The sequence below is a fragment of the Vitis vinifera genome, chromosome 2 (genome assembly GCF_030704535.1).
Source record: "Vitis vinifera cultivar Pinot Noir 40024 chromosome 2, ASM3070453v1".
Taxonomy (NCBI): Eukaryota; Viridiplantae; Streptophyta; class Magnoliopsida; order Vitales; family Vitaceae; genus Vitis; species Vitis vinifera.
The window spans coordinates 3,427,876-3,449,242 of NC_081806.1; the positions used below are offsets into that span (position 1 = coordinate 3,427,876).

Consider the following 21,367-nt stretch of genomic DNA (forward strand, 5'->3'; position numbering starts at 1 on the left):
AAGAAAAGACTAGGGCATGTATAAGAACCAATATAGCATACTTATGAGTATGAAGATTAGCATGTAATAATTAGTGTAAATGTTTTCAATATATATCGCCCTTTTTTGTGCAAACTGGCCCTCTGAGTCACAAAATTACATGAATTGTCAAAGGCTTACTAACAACAAACACCACCCCATACCTAACCAATATACTGCTTTCCCGAGGTGAAGCAAACTAAGATGATAACTTTTATTATCAATTGAAATCCAACTATTCTCTACGCTTGGCATGCAGCTTGACATGTGTGTCGTTGAGCAGACCATGTTTGTGCTCGTTGAATTCATCGTGCTTTTCTTGACCATGTTTCTCTGGTAACTCCCTTTCCTTTCTGCACCTGCGCTGCCCAATACCGTCATCCTCCCTTCTGTCTGAGTAGACTTGATGCATAATACTTGAATTCTTACTTCTCCCTTGTTTGTGCTTGTTTTTGTGAACATGGTGCAGATAATAATAATAATCAGAGTCCTGTAATGAATGCTTATGCCTGCGCTTGTCATGAATGCTTCTTCGCTTACTTTGAGCATCATGCCTGTAGTGCCTTGCTTCCTGCTTATGATGTTTGAGATGAATATGGGGGTTGTCAACATCAATTCTATGGCGCCGAGTGTCTCCAATACTCTGATTGTCAGCCCAAAATCGATCCTCCCACCAGTCATATAGAGGATCAAAGAGTCCTTTTTGATGTAAAAGCCAGAGCAGCACAAGCACTGCAATCCAAAGTAAACTGTATCATCCATTTCTTACAAATCACTCACTCTTATGAGTAAATTTCCAGCTAAAATCAGATTACCTGTTGGGAAAATTGCCAGAAGTAGACCAAACATCACCATCCAACTCATACATATGTACTGTATATGGCAGCTAAAATCAAAAAATCTTGAGCATTTCCTTCTGCTCACAAGCAGAACCATAGGAATATCATTAACTGCACATCAAAACTAAGGGGGGAAAAATAAAAGAAACAGACAGATAGATGGGGAAAGAATAGTATCATGAAGACTATAAATAATTATATTTGTCCTGCCATGGAGTCATATGCTGCTCTTCACATCTAGGGTGCTACAATAACATAAACATTTATATCAATACAACAATTGTAACATTTTCCATCTGGACACAGTTAAATATCTTGTTTTGATTGTACATCATGAAACATGGGCAGAGCAAAGCTTTTGCAAGTCCATAAGTATGGAAGCAAACTTTGAAACAAACAGAGTACCAAATGCCAAGAACCAATATCTGTGTTTGTGTGGCAAAGAAAACCATTCTTAATGCTTGCAAAATTATAGATTTCCAATAAGAAGATTTTGAGTACATAGGCAGCTGTGATCATAAGGCTCATCCCATCCTTATTCACAGGGTTAGATATTTATAGATTAGAATAATCAAATAGTAAATTAACATAAAAACACTTATATGCATGGAAGGCAAATAATAACTTGCTAAAAGAAACCCCTATCTTGTCTAATCATATCAAATCCCCCATCCCTATCTCTCTATATCATTTACATATAGGTTATCCCTTCCAAAACCAATAATTTACAAATTCAAGAGGTTTTATCACATTAAAGTGTAGATATCAGATCCAACTTCTTTAAGATTTATTATATGGTCATCAAGTTTAAGGAATGCAAAAGGACAGAACAGAAGATATGAACACACCTAACATTCCATCCATAAAATTCACCTGCTACTGCCTATTGATTGGAAATATGTGTTTAACTCAACCTAGCACAAGTGCAGTAAATAAATTGAGGACATCTGAAATATTCTTTTTGTTTCCATAACCAACAGAAATTTGGTTTGTTCTCTATTGAATTCTATGCATATCGAAATGATTTTATTCCAAATTTATAAATCTGCATCATTCCCAGCTTATTGAAGACAAAAATAAAAGAAGAAGAAAATTAGGATTTTTCGTCATATATGATCTTTCAACCTAGGTTTCAATAAAGGAACCAAATGGGTTCATCTTTTTTTCTCAACTACCACCTTTTAGGGTTTGATTTAAGTGAACAGTGGCACACAGATTCTGGAGAGTGACTCCGGGTTTCAAGATTGTAAAATGTTTCTTCTGAAAACCCAAAAAAATGAGAAGGTCTTTTTTTTTCTTTTTTTTTTTGTTCCCCCGCTTTAGGTTTAAAAAATGTTCCCACAAAACTATAATCTAGGCAAGTGACAACATAGAATCATTATAAGAATTCACACAATATGCACTCACATGTGAACAGTTAAAATACATTATATAAAAGTTTAGTTGAAAGCCAAAGATGTAAGAGAGCACTTCTATATTGAACTGAGAAAATATATGACTCATGAGTACAAACTACAAAATGGTGCTTGATGTGAATGACTTTTCAAAGTGGAGTGCCTTGTTGAATACTGGAAACAATAAAGACATCACAATCAACAAACCCTCAAAATAAGTAGCAACCCATGTCATTGTAAATCTTGAAAGAGCACCCAAATTTTGAAAATAAGCTAGAACTTCTGAATATTTCTATAGCAAAATTCATTCCTAGAAACTGTACCTGCAAGTTTTTCCAGTGATGAAGTCTACAAAACCATCCCAAAATTTGTTCCATATGCTTTCAATAGACTCGAAGAAACCATTTATACTGGTCTTTGGTGGTTGAAAAGGAGTAGTCTGTAATAACTCATAAATTTAAGTGATTTAATAAAAAACAAAGATCAAATTGTTTAAAAACTACACTAATACACAAGCATGATTTACATTGCCTACAATTTGGATTAAATAATTCTCAAAACAGAAGAATGAAGTCTTTAGAGGTCCAAAGCAAACAAATCGATCTAAGATAAATTTGATACCCCAACAGAATTTCACATAAAGAAGTGAGGCAAATAGCATATTTCTTTCACAACCTAAACAGAAAGATGTTATAATCTTCTGCCTAAGAGTAGTTCACATTGTGACAAAACTAAACTCAGCTAGCGTTCCACATGTCAGTCAAAAGGATAGTTTGTTAATCCTCTGATTGGCCCCATGTATCTTTCAATAATTAAGAGATACAGGTATGACCCTCAATTATGACGCCTAAAGCATTTTTTTTCAAAACAATTGAACCAAGGGTAACATTTTGAATTCAACATCCCAGGTACATCCACTTTTATGTTTTGATCTGCATAATGAATACAGTTCTTGCTGCTAAAACCCAATAGACAAGACTGGAATTTGGATTGCAGGTATTCTTTATGGTCAATGCTTTTCCATCCACTGTAGCTTTAACAGATCCAGCTGATTTTTCTTTTCTCTTGTCCCTTCTGTGTTTATTAGAGATCACATGCGGTCAACTTAAACAATGAAAGGTTGGCTGTTTGTTCGTGAGAATTCAAGACATCCTTCATGAGTCACTTGTCATGATCCACTCCTGAAGGTTCTGGTCCGTGATACACCGCTTGTTGTTTCCATGATCAAATTATGTATCCAGAGATAGTGTGCCAGCACATTCAATTGTGTCTTCAAGATTCCATGCATTGTCAACATTGGAAATTTGGAATTGTCCTTGATCATGCTCAACTACCTGATCTGTTGCCTAATCTCAAGCTTTGTATACGCAATGAAATCTAATTTTAGAAAACAAGGGAAGTATGTCAAAGGACTACATTTCCATCTGGTAACTTCCAGCTACATACAACTCAATTAGACAAACTTCTTTTCATGTATTTTAAAGGGGAAAATTTGTCTTCTTTCTGAAACACAAAGGCACTTTTCTAAGAATAGTTACATGTATAATCAACTGCATGTTGTTGGCTTGATCCATTTCATGTTTTCTATTAGAAGAGTGTTTTATTTACTTTAGTTTATTTTAAGTTTAAATTTTTGATACTACCTCCATTTCTAGCCCAAACAACTGCATATATTTTTTTTGTATATCCACCTCATGAATGAAGAAATGCAAGATAAAAGCATCTACCACCAAACCTGTGATCCATTATCAAAAACCGTAGCTGTAGTGGTGAATTGGCACTCAGCTCTATCAACTTCAGAATAATCTGAGTCCTTTAGAATAGCTGCATTCAAGCAAATTTTTTTACTGAAATTCAATACTCTTTGACATCAGTGTTTATCAATTCATGAAGCATCCAAAAGTGGCATACAGACATAGCATTTTATCTCACCTGAACATACATACTTTGCAGCCTGATCAGTTGTTGGATAAAGTTTAAAAGAACGAATTATATTTTCATTTGGTTTCATTATGAAGAATTGTTCCTGCAACAGTACCAATTTCATAAACAGAATCCTTCATGAGTCCAAAATCACAATGACATTATGGGTCTATACATAAAGGTGAAAAAACAGTTACCTCCATGAGGGTGACACCTCTTGAGCAATCAAACTGCAAGATTAAAAGTTGATCACAGCAGACCCTCAAAACAACTTTACAACTATGTGACCAATATTTACACACTAATAGATACACAACTAAACAAAATTGCAATAGTCTCAATAAACTTTGCATATACTTTTATTTAATTTTGGTCTACATAAATCTCTGTATTAAGATATTGACACCAGTAAAATTCTTATACATTGTAGGTATCTTGGTACTTTTCTAGGATGCCATACTCTGTAACCAATAAACATGTATCCCTGAATGTTTCCTCTTGGGCGAGTAGAAAAAACTATAAACAGACATCTCTTTAAGGTTATTCTAGAAAGAGACTGATTTTTTCCCCCTTGTTGCAGTAGTCAAAACCACATTAAATATTAAACCAGCCCTACAATACACAAAGTTGCAGAATATTACATTAAGCCAATCCATTTGCAGTTAATGTGACATGCCTTCTATACAACAATTTAGTAGTTCCATAAATAAATGGAGTATTTAGCTCTATATCTCACCAGAGTTGAAAGCATGAATCAAAATCTACTCAAATAATATAACCGCCATTGAAACAAGATGTACGCCCATTAACCAAAATGTCAAACAATGGTATGGAAAAGGCTAATAATTCCCAATAAAGAGAAAGGGAACAAAATATAGCACTGAATCCTCCCTAACATAAAGTGCCTCTACAAACTACAGGTGCATACTAAAAAATAATTGCTTCACAGTTCAAGTGGGAAAACTTCAATTGACAAGAAACATACAAACTATTCATCAGCATAGTTTATACTGTAACATGTAGGTGTCATCATGAAGCATGCCTTGGAAAAGTTCAAGTAGGATACCGTTAAGCTATATGATGCTTCCACTTTACCAACATTCTTAGTTGTGATTGTAGCAGTCCCAAATTGAGTAAGGGCCTCAAATGTTGGGATAGTGACACTCAAGATTTTCCCAGGACTCCTACAAGAAGATGGAAACATCAAGCTCACTTGTCCATAACAAAGGGATTCTGCTAAGATATTGAAAGAAACAGAAAAAACATGATTCCAACCTTCTCAATGTTTTATGTGATTTCTAAAATAAATAAGTTCACATATACCTTGTCTACCCAAACTAGATTGTAAGAATCTAGTCAGTGTTAATATGTAGTTCCCTCCCCAGGGTGGAATGATGTCAACTCTTAACCATATAGATCAGACAGAAGACGACCAAGGTGAAAGTTGGAATTACAGATTATGGTATAACTTAAAAATATTCTTTAAATCTAATTTATCTTAATCTTAATTGTTAGGACATAGTACTGTACATGGTAGCACACCACATAAACATTCATAACAAAAATAATTTAAATACTACTACATACTACAGAAAAATAGCGAAAAGGAGAAAAGATATTGTTCTTATATTATGTTTCAAGTTGGTAACCAAGAATTTTCTACAACTCTGGTTTCTGCTTAAGATCAACTCAAAAATTTCCAATTCTAACAAAGTACAAGAATGAATAGAACATCTGGATCACCCGCATATGCATAAAATAATAATTTGGAGTGAACTTCATGTCTGGATGGTTTATACCGCTCTTGCCATATTAACACAGCCATATAATACAAGAAAGGATTAGCACAACTGGGTATTGGGGCATGACAGTAAGCCCCTATAAAAAAGGTTTAATACTAAAATAAAATTTCAAGCGAACAAGATGTGAAATTGACAATTCTGTTTTGGTGCTAATTCAACAAAAATCAGATTTCTTCAGAAACAAATTCTTGGTGATATGTCATATAAGACAACAACAATTATAAGCAATCCATAGAGAATAAGATGAGTGTTGTTGCTAAAAGTTGAAAACCAACAGCAGGTGCTCACTAAATTTATCCCAATCAGACATTACAAAGGAATTACAATCAACCTCTGATATACATATTCTATATCATCAGCACTTAGTTCAATCAACAGGTTTGTATTAAGAACCTCGGTGATTCCTATGGAGAATGATCGTGTCCCAGCATTCTGCATGAAATAGCAAGTGGTTTAAAATCCAAATAGTAAATCAATGTAGATATGAAATCCAAATTTCCTGAAACATAACTGGATGCTGGTTTATCCTTTCAAACCTTCCCTCCACACCATATAATGGCAACTGATGCCTATCGATTCGGTTTTGGTCTGCCTGTCAGAAATAAAGTAGCTTCTTCTAAGTTCAAAACAACAATTAATACAAACAATGAACACATAGTGACATTCAAAGGTTGATATAAGTTAAGGATGTGATTGAACAGATATTACTAGTGAAAGGAGTTTGCATATTAACAGAAAAGGAGATGAATACTCATAATAGTTTACAAAAACCTGTACAGAGAACAACAAATCAAGTCCGTTTATCAATGATCATGTCCATGTTTGTGAGTAGAATGACATAGTCCAAATAATTAAATTTGGCAATACTAAAAGATAACCAATAAATCTGAACAAGCAGCCTAAAAATGTAAATACTATCCATAAGTTTAAAAGAGAAATTCACCTCATATGGACATATAGCAATACACAGAAACAAAAAATCATATAAAAGAAAAAAGCTAATCAGAGAAATATAATCACTGTAATTGCTAGTTAGAATTTGATATACTAACTTCCCGGAAATTCCACAACTGGTTATGCAAGCAATTCCAAAATGGGGAAGAACAGAAGTTTGGCTGCCCATTGAAAGCCTCATAACTGACACCAATTTTATTACATTCAAGACCATCTAAGGTAAATCTCACTCTCTCGAGCAGCATCCACATAGAAAAATTGACCCCCAAATTTTGTGGTTGACCTGGGCCACCCTTCAATAGGAGAAGAAGGAAACTCTCAGCAAAAAACAACCAAGAACACAAAGAAAATAACTCAATCTTCCATCACATGCACTGGAAAATTAATATCTACAAGTTCTCAGAATATCAACTAGTAGATCACCTAAAAAATTGTAGGAAACATTAGGCAAAAGAAAAAACATAAAGTTCGGGATAAAAGCATCATGTTGAGTTGATGGGGAATTGGAATATTGTATCCCACCAGTAGGTACATTGATAAAGTACAATTGTTTTTCTGACAGATTAAGAAATAAGCCATGGTTTTTATTCAGTTTTATCATTGGGAATATTTGAATTAATTCCCATAATTTCTGTAAATATAAATCTCATATAGCTGTCACAGTGTAAAATAGTTGCATTCCCAGAAATTTTCTTGTAATTAGCATAGGATAGTTTTATTTCCTTATTTGGTTGTGATTGGGTCAACTATTGTATATAATCTTACTGATTCGGAAAATCAATAGAGATCATTTTCCATCCTTTTCTTCATGGTATCAGATAGGGTTGATGCCTGATTTTTATTTTTTTTCATCCTTGGCTTGCATTGCCAAGAGAAGTTCTTTTTGTCTGGCCTTTATTGCCAAAAATTTCTATTTCTATTGTCAATAATCTCTTAAAAACACTTATATTTTTCCATCCTTTTGTTATATCTGTACTTGTTTCATCCCTTTTCCTGCAGTCCCTCACCTAACCACCTAAAATGTCAGAAACATCTGAAACCATTACCTCCGTCAATCCCAAAGCAAACTAAGATTCAATTTTTAATGGAAGTCCTACATGTTGGGAATTGTCCCAAATTCCTAATTAGTAAATATTCCTTTTTTGTAAAGAATATTGTATAGAATATTTCTAGGTTGATATATTATTGTAATATTAGACTTCCTTATAGAATAAGGAAGGTTGTTAGAAATATCTCTATAAATATTCTAGGTCATGAGGGGAAAAAGTTATGAGATGGAGATGGGCCTATAGAGACTATACGAGGTGGATAGAGATGTGAGGAAGAACGTGAGGTACCTGGTGGAGCGAGAGGGAGCGAGAGGACTCGTAGTAAGGTATGAATACAAGGAGTGGGGAAACATGGGATGTTTCGGGAACCCAATAGTTGTATCTGGTTTTATCCTCTGTAATATTCTCTATTGTATAGTGAAATTATTCTCTCTCATCCGTGGACGTAGGCATGGTTGGCCGAACCACGTTAAAACCTCATGTACCATATGTGTGATTGTTTTATCTTTGTGTTATTGAACTAACATTGTTGGCATCAAAGCTTTCGCTGGCACTACAATTGGTATCAGAGCTTGGGTTGAAGATTTCTGGAAGAGTAAAAGATCACAAAACACACAAGATGAAAACAAAAGGAATTTTCACTGAAGGTGGAGTCAATTGCTCTTTCGTGGTGATATGATACAAAAAGGTTTGTGTCATGGAGAGATTGAAGATTAACTTCATGTAATTTGGTCCAAGGTGGAGATTGTTGGGAATTGTCCCAAATTCCTAATTAGTAAATATTCCTTTTTTGTAAAGAATATTGTATAGAATATTTCTAGGTTGATATATTATTGTAATATTAGACTTCCTTATAGAATAAGGAAGGTTGTTGGAAATATCTCTATAAATATTCTAGGTCATGAGGGGAAAAAGTTATGAGATGGAGATGGGCCTATAGAGACTATACGAGGTGGATAGAGATGTGAGGAAGAACGTGAGGTACCTGGTGGAGCGAGAGGGAGCGAGAGGACTCGTAGTAAGGTATGAATACAAGGAGTGGGGAAACATGGGATGTTTCGGGAACCCAATAGTTGTATCTGGTTTTATCCTCTGTAATATTCTCTATTGTATAGTGAAATTATTCTCTCTCATCCGTGGACGTAGGCATGGTTGGCCGAACCACGTTAAAACCTCGTGTACCATATGTGTGATTGTTTTATCTTTGTGTTATTGAACTAACATTGTTGGCATCAAAGCTTTCGCTGGCACTACACTACACTCCAAATAATTTCCTTGAAATTGAATGGCTCAAACTTCATGGACTGGTCTCAATCTGCCAAGGTATTTCTGAAAAGCAAGGGGAAATTGGGCACTACATCATCATTGAGTATAGAGGATCCCAGGTTCCAGGCATGAGAGGCAGAAAATTCAATGGTGATGTCCTGGTTGCTTTACCCAATGCAACTAGAAATCAGTAAGATCTATCTCTTACCACTGCAAAGTACATTTTGGAGGCAGCCACTCATACTTAAAGAAAGATATAGCAGCCCAGTAATATGAACTAAAGTGGAAGATTGTCTCTACCAAGCAAGGTTCTAAGACTGTCACTGAGTATGACAATACTCATAAAAGGGCTTTGGCTGGCATTGGACCTTTACCAAGATGTGGAGACAGAATTGGCAACTGATACGAACAGACTGAAAGATATGATTGAAATGGCCTCAATCCAAAATATGATCTAGTTTGTTGTCACATTTTGGGCAAGGAACCTTTTTGAATGGGGAAAGCCTCTTAGAGTATATTTAAAAAAGGGAAGGAAAGGAATACATAAACTTTAAGTTTCTCGGTATTAGTTGGAATTAAATTAGGATTAGTATTTATCAAAGTTAAATTAGGAGTAGCGAATTATTAGAATCATAATAGGGAATTAGAATAGAATAGAATAGAATTTGGATTTCTTAGAGAAGCCTATAAATAAGGCTAAATGACGTAAACCCATATAAAGTTATTATATGATATTATTGCCCTTTGTATAGTTTGCAATTCTCAATGGTAAACTCCATTGATTTTCTTCTAGGTGAGATTCTTAGAGGACCTTACAGAGACTCTAAGATTTCTATCTCTTCTTCTTCTTATCCTCTTTCTCTATATTTTTTATTTTTTATTTTTATTTTTTTGCTACCATAAACTTTATCCCTTGTTCCTCTCCTTAAACCTTAAAAAGATAAAAACCCTATCCCACCAACCTAATAGTAGACATCCATCCTAGGGTTGTCCTACATCAAGTCTTCCATCTATAAGAGAGGTATTTGCTTATGTTCGAGGAGAAGAAGGCTGAAAGAGTGTGAGGCTTGGCAAATCAGAATACCCAACACTCGAGAATTCTGCTCTGGTAGCCATTGAATCTGGTTTTTAGGGGGGAAATTATAGACGAGGGAAAGAGACCTGTGGATAAAGACAAGCTATGGCATGACTATTGTCACAAGTAAGGACATACTCAGGACATGTGCTGGAAACATAATGGAAAGCCACAATTTGGGAAAAAAATTTCCCAACAGGAGCTGGCAGAAAAGGAGGAAACCAAATGACCAAGCCTAGGCAGACCTATCAAACAGCAATGTTGGAAGACCCCCAAGAAACCTTTCTTAGAAAGACTCATTTGGAGAGGTTATAAAAGCTAAACTAACCTGAGAATCAAGCTACAAGCTCCACACCAATTTAAGGTTATTTTTCTGTGACTCGATCAGGTACTATCTGTGCTTTGAATACCACTAAAGACTATTATTACAACACCTGCATCATTGATTCAGTACCAGACCATATGACTAGTTTTTCCGGATTGTTTTCCACATGTTCAGATTATTATGGAAAACAAAAAATCAAGATTGCTGATGGGCCATTTTCATCCATAGATGGTCAAAGAACAGTCTAGATAACCCCCACTTTGGTCTTAAAATCTGTTCTTCATGTTCCCTGTCATATAATCTTTTGTCTATAGGAAAACTCACTAAAGACCCACATTGTTCAGTTGTATTTACATCTTATTGTTGCATCTTTCAAGGACTATGACAGGGAAGATGATTGGGCATGCTATATTGAAAGGCAGGTTATATACTCTACCTGAATACCAGTTGGAATACTAGCGGTGTAAGGCCTCAAGACTTAGTTTCTGCCTCCTCTCCAAATGCAGACCAAATTTTGATTGCACTGCTTTCACTTGGGTTTATCTCATGAAACCAAATATGAAGTCTCATCAATTTTTCCTATCTTTCACAATCTTATGCACACTCAATTTGGGGCCAAAATACACAAACTTAAATCTGACAATGGAAAAGGATATTTCAATCAAGACCTGATCACTTATCTTCAAAATAAGGTATTGTTCATCAATCATCCTATGTAAATACAACTTAACAAAAATGGGTTTTCCAAAAGAAAAAATAGACACTTATTAGAGGTTGTTCAGCCACTTTTTTCCAAATGGAGTCCAAAAACCTATTGGGGGAAGCTATTCTAACAGCTACCTATCTAATGCCTTCTCGAGTCCTTTAGTTCAAATCTCCTATGAATAAACTTGCTGCCTTTTTCCAAAATTTTCAAGGGATTAAAAATCTGGCTCCAAAGATATTTGGATATGTCTCCTATGTTCACATACACAACCATTTGAGGGGGAAACTTAATGCTAGAGCACTTAGGTGTGTCTTCTTGGGGTACTACTCCACACAAAAAGGATACAAATGTTATGTTATCATCCTCCTGCAAGAAAAAATACATAGCAATAGATTGTTATATTTGTAGAAAATAAACCTTATTTTGGGGGGCACCTACCTTCAAGGGGAGACTAAAAATATGGAAAATAGGTGGTGGAAATTTGATTAGCAGCAACTTCCAAATTCGAGTGTCACATTCCCTAGTCAATCAAATCTAAGTGCTACACCTAAAAATCCTTTACCAAGTGCATCTAGTCAAAAAGAGCCTTCATTGGACTTGTTGCCTTCTGAAAATTCACCTATAGAACCTACAGAAGTTACTGAAAACAAGAGGCTTAAGCCTCCTAGTTTCAATGTGTATTCTAGAAAGAAACAGCCCTTTACTACTTTGCATACTCCAATTGAGGACCTAAAACCATGCCTTTATAACTCAATTGCCCAGCCATGAACTTCCTTCAATTGACCAGCCATGCATGCTCCACTAAAGTCCCATGTAAAGGCCATGTATAGTATTATCAGGTATCTCAAGGCAGCATAATGTTACAGAAAAATGGCGACAGAAAGTTAGAAGCCTACACTAATGCAAACTGGAGAGGTTCTATAATAGATAGACAATCAACAACAAGATATTGTGCATTTCTAGGAGGAAACCTTGTCACTTGGAGGAGTAAGAAACAATCAGTTGTTGCTCGGTCAAGCACACAAGAAAGTTTAGAGTTATGGATTAAGGCATTTTTGAGTTACTTTGGCTCAAAATAATACTCGAGATCTTAAGATTAAGATAAAAGAGCCTCCAATGTTGCATTGTGACAACAAAGCAGTCATAAATACAGCTCACAATCCAGTCCACCATGATTGAACAAAACATACGGCGGAGGTGGATCAACACTTGATCAAAGAAGTTGGACACCAGTCAAGTGTGCACACTATATGTCCCATGAACCAAGCAACGGGCCAATGTGCTTACCAAAGGTTTACTAAGCCTAATTCCATCAAATCTTAAACAAGATGGGGATGCAAAACACCTTTGCACCACTTGAGGGGCAGAATTGGGAAAATTTTATTAGTTCATAACTTATGTAAATATGATCTCATATAGCTGTCACATGCGTACAATAGCTATATTCTCATAATTTGCTTGTAATTAGAATAGGATAGTTATATTTCCTTATTTGGTTGTGATTGGGTCAACTATTGTACTAATTCAAAAAAGTAATAGCGACCATTTTTTTCATGCTTTTCTCCATTTATAAATAGCTCAAGAAAATCTAAAGTTTTATGATATTATTTTTAACCCACCAGTTGCCAGTATGCAAACTCCTAGTAGGGAACACATTGTCCAGATAGAACCACACCAACAAACTATTTTGCTTGCCTAAGCCAATAGCGCAACCTAGGTCATTTAAGTCCAGGCTAAGCAAATCTTCTTTCCCATCCTATTCTAAGCATATGTTGTTAACCATGAAAATACATGGGAACATGCATTTTCATGCTATATAGATCCTGGCAACTAATAAGCACAATACATCAGGATACTTCTTTGTGAAGCAAACAGAAATACATTTTTCTTGTTGAGCATCAAAACAATACAACTTGGAAATCTAATCCCTTATGCATACCACCCACCAGACTGACTGCAACATAGTGCATGTTTGGCTCAAACTGCTGACCCCCTACACTAAGTTCTCTTGCTATGGATGTCAAAAATCCATATAAAAAATGCCAAAGGAGTGTCGTCCACATAGATAAAAAGTATATGAGCTACACCCAGCTCAAAGAACAAAAGAACAATAAGAATAATAGAAAAGTCAATAACCTCTTAGCATATCAGTGAAGTTAAAAAAGGCTCAACCAGCCTCCCAAGAATTAGATTATGGAGAAGACCCAAATTTCTCCTACTTCCAGATTTGACAATATTATGCTTTTTATTGATTACAAGACGGCCCTACGTTGTCTTAATAAACACTTCTACCAGTTCATTTGTGGTTTGCCATGAAACAATGCAAGCATTCAGCATTGAACTGCTTTCTTGGTCTCAAGGAAGAAAACATTTTTCAACCCAAGAATTTGAAAGGAAAACCTCAATATAAAGAATCATGGTTTAATATATGGATGTCTTACAAAATAATGTGTTTGTGAGTATGAATTCTTGTCATATTTTTGTAAGTCAAAGAAGTTTTATTTTAGATTTTTTTTCTTGTGCTACAACTTAACAAGTAAAACTACATCTATACAATGGTTGAATAGATTTAAATGTTATTTCAAACTCCAACTTGTGTTGTGTAACTTGTTCTCTTCAATGTAGCTATTGTCCACTCTAACCTAAGGGCCCTCGCAACTTTAAAATGCGTTTACATATTTAAGGAATACACACACATCCTCTTGTATAAATACTGTCTACTCTAAGTCTTAGCACCCTTGCTGCTTTAAAACAAGTTTACACAGTTAAGATGAGCCTACTACACACAAAGTGTCAAGAACTTCTATCCCTAACCAATATATGATATCAAATGTTGTCTTTTAAAATTCAAAATGTGGTCCAGGATGCATGTCATGTAAAAAGCATATCAAAGTAAACCATAGAAATCAAATTAACCATTTCATGAACTAAACATTTAAACTCATTCCACCTTAGTTCAAATATAAACCTAATTGAAGTAAGTTTAACCAAAAGGGAAAAATGAAAACTGAGAGGTTATTAGTATTTTGCTGCTGGATACTTGAGTTAATTCATACCCACCAAGACAATTTGTAACTTGCTCATTATCGTTAAATCAGCAAAGCAAGCATACCTGCCTTGGAGTGACGAGATAGAAATCCTCAAATGATGGAATGTTCGTATATCCAGCAAAATCCCCAATAAGATTAACTTTTAGAAAATTGTCATTGGACATTACTGTTCTATTTTCAGGACCTACAATGACTTCCTGTTAGCAAAAGAACAGAAAAAAAAAAGTCCAAAAATGAGAAGGGAGATTTTATCCAGTATCATGTTGTAAGTTTTTCTTATGATGTCAAATCGTGAGAAAGAAGATTTTTTTTCCAGGGCAAGAAATCATAATATCTAAAAATAAATAAGAAATGAGCAATTTCAAAGCAAAATTATAACTTCTATTAGAAGACAAGTGCAGTGAATTGAAATATAAACCCTTGGCAACCAATATATCTGTGCTACTACATAGAGACAAGAGGTTTCTCCTGAATTCACAATTCCTTTCCTATAATTCCTTGCAAGAGCTTTTTGGTAAAGTTCAATTAAGGAAAAAAAAGTTTCAGATGATGTGAAAAGCGACAAGTAGGTTGAATAAGTGAGATAACTGAATGAGAGAAAGGAGACTTAGGTGGCTAAGAAACATGGGCGCATGCAACCTTTGTGTAGATATAATACAATGATATTGAGAAACAACATACCGAAATTTTTGATCCTGTCTTCACCTCAATGTGAACACTAAACCCCAATGATCGTTGTCCAATACCAAAAACATGGAACCTAAGAAGAAACATGCATGCTCATGGTATTACTAAGACACAAAAGTTGAGAGAAAAGAGGAGAAAGACATCAATCAACAAGAATACGATAAGTTTTAATTAAAATGTTCATATAATCTACACTTACAGAATTTAATGGCAGTGATTTTTTTCTATTTATTTTTAATGAATTTTATGAAAGTGAAGAAAATGAACAATGAGTCATAACCTCTCCAACTCATACAGCAGATCAGTAAAATAAGACAAAATTATTCCAAAAAAATCTTGTAATAAATCATTTTTCCTCAAAAATTTTCTATTTTTATTTTATTTTGATCAGCCTTCTAAAATCAAAAGGTTTATATTCATCAAATTGTGAGAAGTTGTGGAACTTCAACAAATGTGAACAGAGACATGTTCATAACCCAACCCAATTCCAGAAAAGAAAAAAAAAAGAAAAAAGAAAGAACAACAACTAGGCAACTTTCAAAGGAAAATTTACCGTAGGATAGAGAATCATATCCATAAGATAATTTCAAACTACCTTTCAAATGTTACCTACCGCATGCTAATTTTTATAGATTGGAGAAGGATTAACCAAGCAAAACAGAGTAGAGAAGGTAATGGGAAAAATCATACCAATCACCTGGAAATCGGAGACAATGTGCAGTATTGGCCTTTCCTTTCATCAACTTGTCAACTGATAGAAAGAAAGAAAAATGACAATCAAAAACCAAAAACCTTAAGCTGCATCCTGCATGTAAAATTAGACAAAGGTGTCAGAGCACTTACAAAAGTTTCCACATGATGAAGGCACCCGTCGGTGGGTCCCACAAGGACAACAGATGGGCTATGCAGCAAGAACAAGGAAAAAAACAAGAGTGGAACACACAAAATGGTTAGAAACAATGTATAGATTTTGCAAGGCTCTTGTTAGCAGGTTATGGATAAACAATAAAATGTACCAGTAAAATCGGTAAACTAGTATTAAAAGAAAAATTAGATGAATGATGATTGCAACAGGAAATAAGACCAACCTGACAGCAATATTACCTGAGTATGCTCAATAATATGACCATTTTCATCTTGCAACCTATGAAACAGATACAAAAAGTCAAATCACTCAAACTCAAATACATACACATACATAATATAGTCCTCCGGTTTCTTCTTTTCCAGCTAACAAGACATTTTCTTTCCTCCTTCCACTTCCTCTTGCTTCTTCCTTTTTCTTCTTCTTCTTAGTGAACACAAATATTTGTTTTCCCCCTTCTCCTTCTTATTCATTTGACACGAAGTGTCTTTTCCTCCTCCTCCTGGTTCCTCTCTCTCTCTCTCTCTCTCTCTCTCTCTCTCTCTCTCTATATATATATATAGATATACACACACACACACAGATATATATATATATATATACATACATACTGTAGATGCATTTGAGTCGGATACATTTCTGTGGTTGTTGCCACTGGTAAGCTGTAGATTAATGGAAATTTTTTCTTTCTTAAATGTGACAAGATGTTTGGAATGTTATCTTATATACATATTGTAGAAGGAAAGATAAGATATTTTAAATAAAAAAAATTATCTTCTATCATTTTGGAATTTGAGGATATTTTAAGAATCTTACACTTCAATAATCATTTCAAATCTACAGCCTGCCTTCCTGAAGAATATTGAAACTAACAAAAGCTAGCAGAAGACAACCTAATGATTATTTCCATGGTCATGTGAGATCCCATGTACACCATAGTAGAGGTCATCAGAGCAGTTATCAAATATCCCTTTTTTTTTAAAACCACAAACCAAAATTTATATGAAGTGAACTCTTAAATGGTTACCTACTAAACACTAACATCTTCTGTGTCAGCTGAGAAGGCAAAGTCATTCCCTCATAAACCATCCATGTCAGACAGCAAGGTTTCTGCATAACCTCTTTGCTTATGTCTTTGTTAACAAACCCAGAAAATTGACATTTAATGGCTGACAGCTGTATTACACTACTTAAGCCACAAGAAAATTTTCTGAAGACGTGTACTACGAAGTGATGTACAGAAAAGACTCCTTGTTTGCCAAGTTAGAGGAATAGTTGCTTCACACAGTTGCTAAGTGACAACAAAAATGAGGTTTGTTTAGAGAAAACTAAAGATGGTTGGCATTAATCTAGACAGGGAATGCGATAGTAACAAACCATTTTCGTTCTGTTAGGTATGCTTTCTAGCACCATTTCTGAGGGCTATACTCTATAGGCAAGTCTAGATTATCATGGAGACTAGGATTTTTAGGTGAAGTTTCTTTACCTGCCACAAGTTCAATGATTTGGACATGCTCAAGTTCAGACACTGGTTCTTTCTTCCTGAATAGACCTTGAGCAGCAATGTAAGATCATCGCCCTCCTTCTCCTGCTCAGTGGGTGACTCCAACTGGGGTATGGTTACTTCCTCAAAATAAGGTACAATGATGGGAAAACTCAGTTGAGAACTTTCTAGCAACTCAAACCTTCTAGGATCAGGAGCACTAACTCCACCATTGTTGTTCAGCTTGGAGTCTGCAAAGGCCCAACCATCTTAAGAATTATTTCCAAGCAGCACATTCATCCATCTTTCTTCTCTTATAATTGAGAAAAATTCTCTTGATGAGGGCAAGGGCTCTTCTCCAAAAACCTAAACTCTTACCTAATCTAATTCCATGTCAAGCACAACCAAAAATTCAAATATCCTCTCCCTCTTAAAGAACTTTTGTAATGTGGCAACATCTTTACTACACTACATTTTAAGATTTTAATAGTGATCCAACTTAAGCCCAAAGCTCTTCATGGTAGTATAGTACTCAGTTCCTGATAAGGTACCTAGTTTTGTGGTGAGAAACATGCAAGTCCTACTTATCTCTAGTTGCATGGAGTTCCATAGATAAGACATGATCATCAAATATTCTACATCCTAAGATTTGAATCTGGGGTCATCATTGCTTGATTTTGGTCCAACAAGATGGCTCAATTTCCCATTCCCCTTGATTAAAGTCTTGACCAACTATAACCATTCAAGATAATCACACTCATTCAGTTTGACAACTATAAAGGAAGTTTGGTGTTATGGTTGCGATTTAAGCAGAGGATAAGGAGATGGTTTTGGTGATTTTAGAAATGGTTGACAGAGGAGTTTTGGTAAAGGACTATTTTTATGGCTTTCTCTCTAGTTGGCAATGATCGCCAAACTGTAAGATTTTTCTCAATAATGAAGGCTAGAAAAGGTTTTTCAGAGAATTAGAGTCATAGCTCTAATACCAGGAAGAAGAATGATAAATTCTTTTTCATAATCTGTGAAATTACAAGAGTATATGCTTAGACCCTATACAAACAAAACAAAAAGGAAATAAAAGAATACACAATCAGGAAACTAACTACAATCAAGCAACCCTCAGGGAGAAAACACAGGGTCAATGAACAACAGAAAAAGGAACCAAATACGTCATAAATATACACAAAATATCTCACATAACTTATGAGATTTTGTCAATTTCCCCCATAGAAAACATTCCCTAACTACTAACCAGTATCCACCAGATTCTTCAATAGAATATTCAAAGCAGTCTTTGTGAAGAATCAAAAGAGAGATTAAGAGAACAAATCAAGCTCTATCTTTAAAACAATTCAGAAAAAGAAAAACAAGAGATACATGCCTCTCGCATATCTTCACAACTTTCGCACTAGCATCTGGCTCACATTTGCGTGTCTTAACAAAATATTCTTGTGGTTTATAAGGAACATCCTGTCCAGTGAAACATCAAACTAATATGTTAAAGAACATAAAAAATTTTAAAAATAGAGATGAAAAGTTTTAATTTGTTTTCCTTTTATATAGGTAGGTACACTAGAAGCAAGAAAACTAGCAAAAAAGAGCATTATTATTATTATTTTTTGAGCAGCCCTTTGAAGAAACCGAAAAGTTCTGATTCATAAAATAATAACCTAATGACTCCATAAATTTGATTTGTTATTCATAAGCATACAAATATAAATGCTCTCTAATTTAACAATCACATTCTTTTACAATAGAAAGCAGGGACCACTAGTGCCAGTGGAAATGAATCCAAACAAAAAACAGTAACTAGGTCAGATCATAAATGTAACCACTTTCCAGGACAACATATTAATAGGATACCAAGATGATTGTTTACATACTCGTATATATGTTATCTCATATACCGCATACGCAGACGACTTGTTGACTGTTATCGTGGGTGGTACCCGCAAAGTTTGCATCTTGTGGGTTGAATTCTCCTCTACCTCCACTACTTCTGCAACAATGGAAGCCTCCCCACCACTCTGGAGAGCAGTAAAACAAATCATATCACAAACAGAAGCGAGGGCAATGGATAGAAACTGGCTGATTGTACTCATCCTATATAGCCTAACATGGGTTAGCACCATCCTGTCAATTTCAAAGCATCCTGTCCATCATTTCTATGAGTTTTATACAGAAATCAGCCATTAACACTCAATTAAGGAGCAATACCATAGAGGAAAACTTATTCAGAAAGTCCACTTGGTCTAACATGGGAAACCACCTAGCCTTTAATATCTAAGCAAAAATAAACACCATTGTTAGTAATGGCAAATTGGCAACATAGCCATAGCCCTCATGAATTGCTCTGTCTGGATAAACCAATCCAAAGAACACCACTTCATAAAAGACACTTGAGAGAGATGGCTACGAATTCCAGCATTATGCCCAATCCTGTATACTCTCCCATCTTTCAGGTAGTAGGATGTAGCAATTTGGATTTTGTGTCAAAGGGAAAACGCGAATACATGTATAAGTATGAATGAGCTTGACAGAGTATTTAGATATTGTTCCGAAATCGCATGGATAAATACAAGACTAGTCACCATATTGGTCTTTAAAAACTTAAAAAAACCAAAACAAACCAAAACAAAAATAAATAAAACAAAAACAAAAGGTGATTCTGTATCTATGCTATCACAGCAATTCAAAACAACTTTTAAACATCTCATCATATAACTTTTAACAAAAATAAATGAATCGATAAAATGGTAATCTCAAATCACAACTCTTTCACTGCTCTGATAAGATAACTGATAAACATGATTATAATTTAGAAATATTTGGAAAAACATACTATAGGACATCACCGGGATTTCTACCAAACGGAACTCAAATTGAATTTAATGAAAAGAGGAAGATAGGCTCACCGATCCGCTAGGAACCGCCATGTCTAAAATGATCTTCTTGGTGCAATTGAGGTTGTCAGACTCTGAAACCTTCTCACATTTTTCTAGTTTAGATTTCGAAAGAATCTGGACCCCGTAAACTGAACCGCCATTGATGCTGAGAAAAATGATGGTGATGATCAGTGCGAGGGGCCTTCTTCTGGTTCTCGGCTTTTGGTCTTTCATTGGCGGAGAAACGCTGTGATTGTGATCAGTTCAAACTGCGAGAAGGATTTTGAGTGCGGTTTTGGCGGGGTTGAACGTGGAAGTTATTTAACTGCCAATAGTGTTCCTTTCCTTTTTTTTCTCTTTTTCTTTTTTACCCTTTTTTTTTCTTTGGGTTTTGAAATGAAGTTAGGTTGCATTTGGTTGCTGAGAAAATCGCAGTAAAAACCCACAAGAGGTTGAGTATGTTTTCATTTCCCTTCGCCTGTTCCTCGCAGCAACCAAACGAGGCTTTAGGGATTCACTCTCGTGTGAAGCCACGGGGTAAATACCGCCAAAAATGGAAATCATAGACCGACGTCGTTTTATCTGTTTTTCCACAACAGGATTTTAACGACGGCGTGTATTGAACCCAGTAAGTATTAACGGATAACCATTAATGAGTTCCGAGCCATCAAATCCAATGACCAAAGCATGCTTGGAATCGAGCACGAAGATTATTTTAAGGTCATCATCCATCCATACTTGAATCAAAAACTGAAGGGTGAACCAACCTATTAATGATAGAAAATTTGAATTAAACAGATTCTAACATAAAAAAAAAACTCATCAAATATTTAAAAAATTATAAATAGATTGGATTTTTATTGATTTGAATATAGGAAAACAGAAAATCAAACCAACAAAATCCATTTTCAAAATTCTCCAACTATCCCAATAAGATCGATTTTAATTGATTTGATTTGGATCCCTTTTTTTTTATTTTTTTATTTCCACCCATAGATTTCACAAACTTCTTCTAAATTTTTGAAACAATCAAACAGGTTTGGTAT

The 21,367-nt window shown here is 35.0% G+C and overlaps 1 protein-coding gene across 5 annotated transcripts; it reads right to left on the reverse strand.

Annotated features, from left to right (window-relative positions):
* Positions 1-19: 19 nt before the first annotated feature.
* On the reverse strand, positions 20-21,154 carry LOC100266763 (protein HAPLESS 2). 5 transcript variants are annotated; one of them, XM_010662804.3, is made up of 18 exons: positions 20,352-21,154; positions 19,320-19,463; positions 18,818-18,906; positions 16,193-16,232; positions 15,932-15,989; positions 15,779-15,839; positions 15,083-15,161; positions 14,464-14,598; positions 7,029-7,223; positions 6,488-6,568; positions 6,308-6,408; positions 5,241-5,358; positions 4,372-4,404; positions 4,184-4,277; positions 3,987-4,075; positions 2,575-2,690; positions 834-934; positions 20-750 (listed from the first exon to the last, which is right to left on the reverse strand). In XM_010662804.3, the coding sequence occupies exons 1-18, from the start codon at positions 20,553-20,555 to the stop codon at positions 254-256; spliced, it is 2,235 nt and encodes a 744-aa protein (XP_010661106.1). In that variant the 5' UTR covers positions 20,556-21,154; the 3' UTR covers positions 20-253. The 5 variants fall into 5 exon arrangements, 3 of the variants coding, with proteins under 3 accessions (XP_010661106.1, XP_019072685.1, XP_019072692.1); XR_002029076.2 differs by having other exon boundaries at positions 727-750; positions 834-981; XR_002029080.2 differs by having other exon boundaries at positions 727-750; positions 834-1,102.
* Positions 21,155-21,367: the final 213 nt, after the last annotated feature.

Excerpts from the sequence above, each read along its gene's own strand:
- LOC100266763 (XM_010662804.3), bottom strand. The coding sequence starts at position 20,555 with ATGAAAGACCAAAAGCCGAGAACCAGAAGAAGGCCCCTCGCACTGATC. Across the intron at positions 14,599-15,082 it reads AGACAGGATCAAAAATTTCG|GAAGTCATTGTAGGTCCTGA; the intron begins GTATGTTGTTTC and ends TTTTGCTAACAG. Across the intron at positions 4,076-4,183 it reads TGCAAAGTATGTATGTTCAG|CTATTCTAAAGGACTCAGAT; the intron begins GTGAGATAAAAT and ends GCTTGAATGCAG.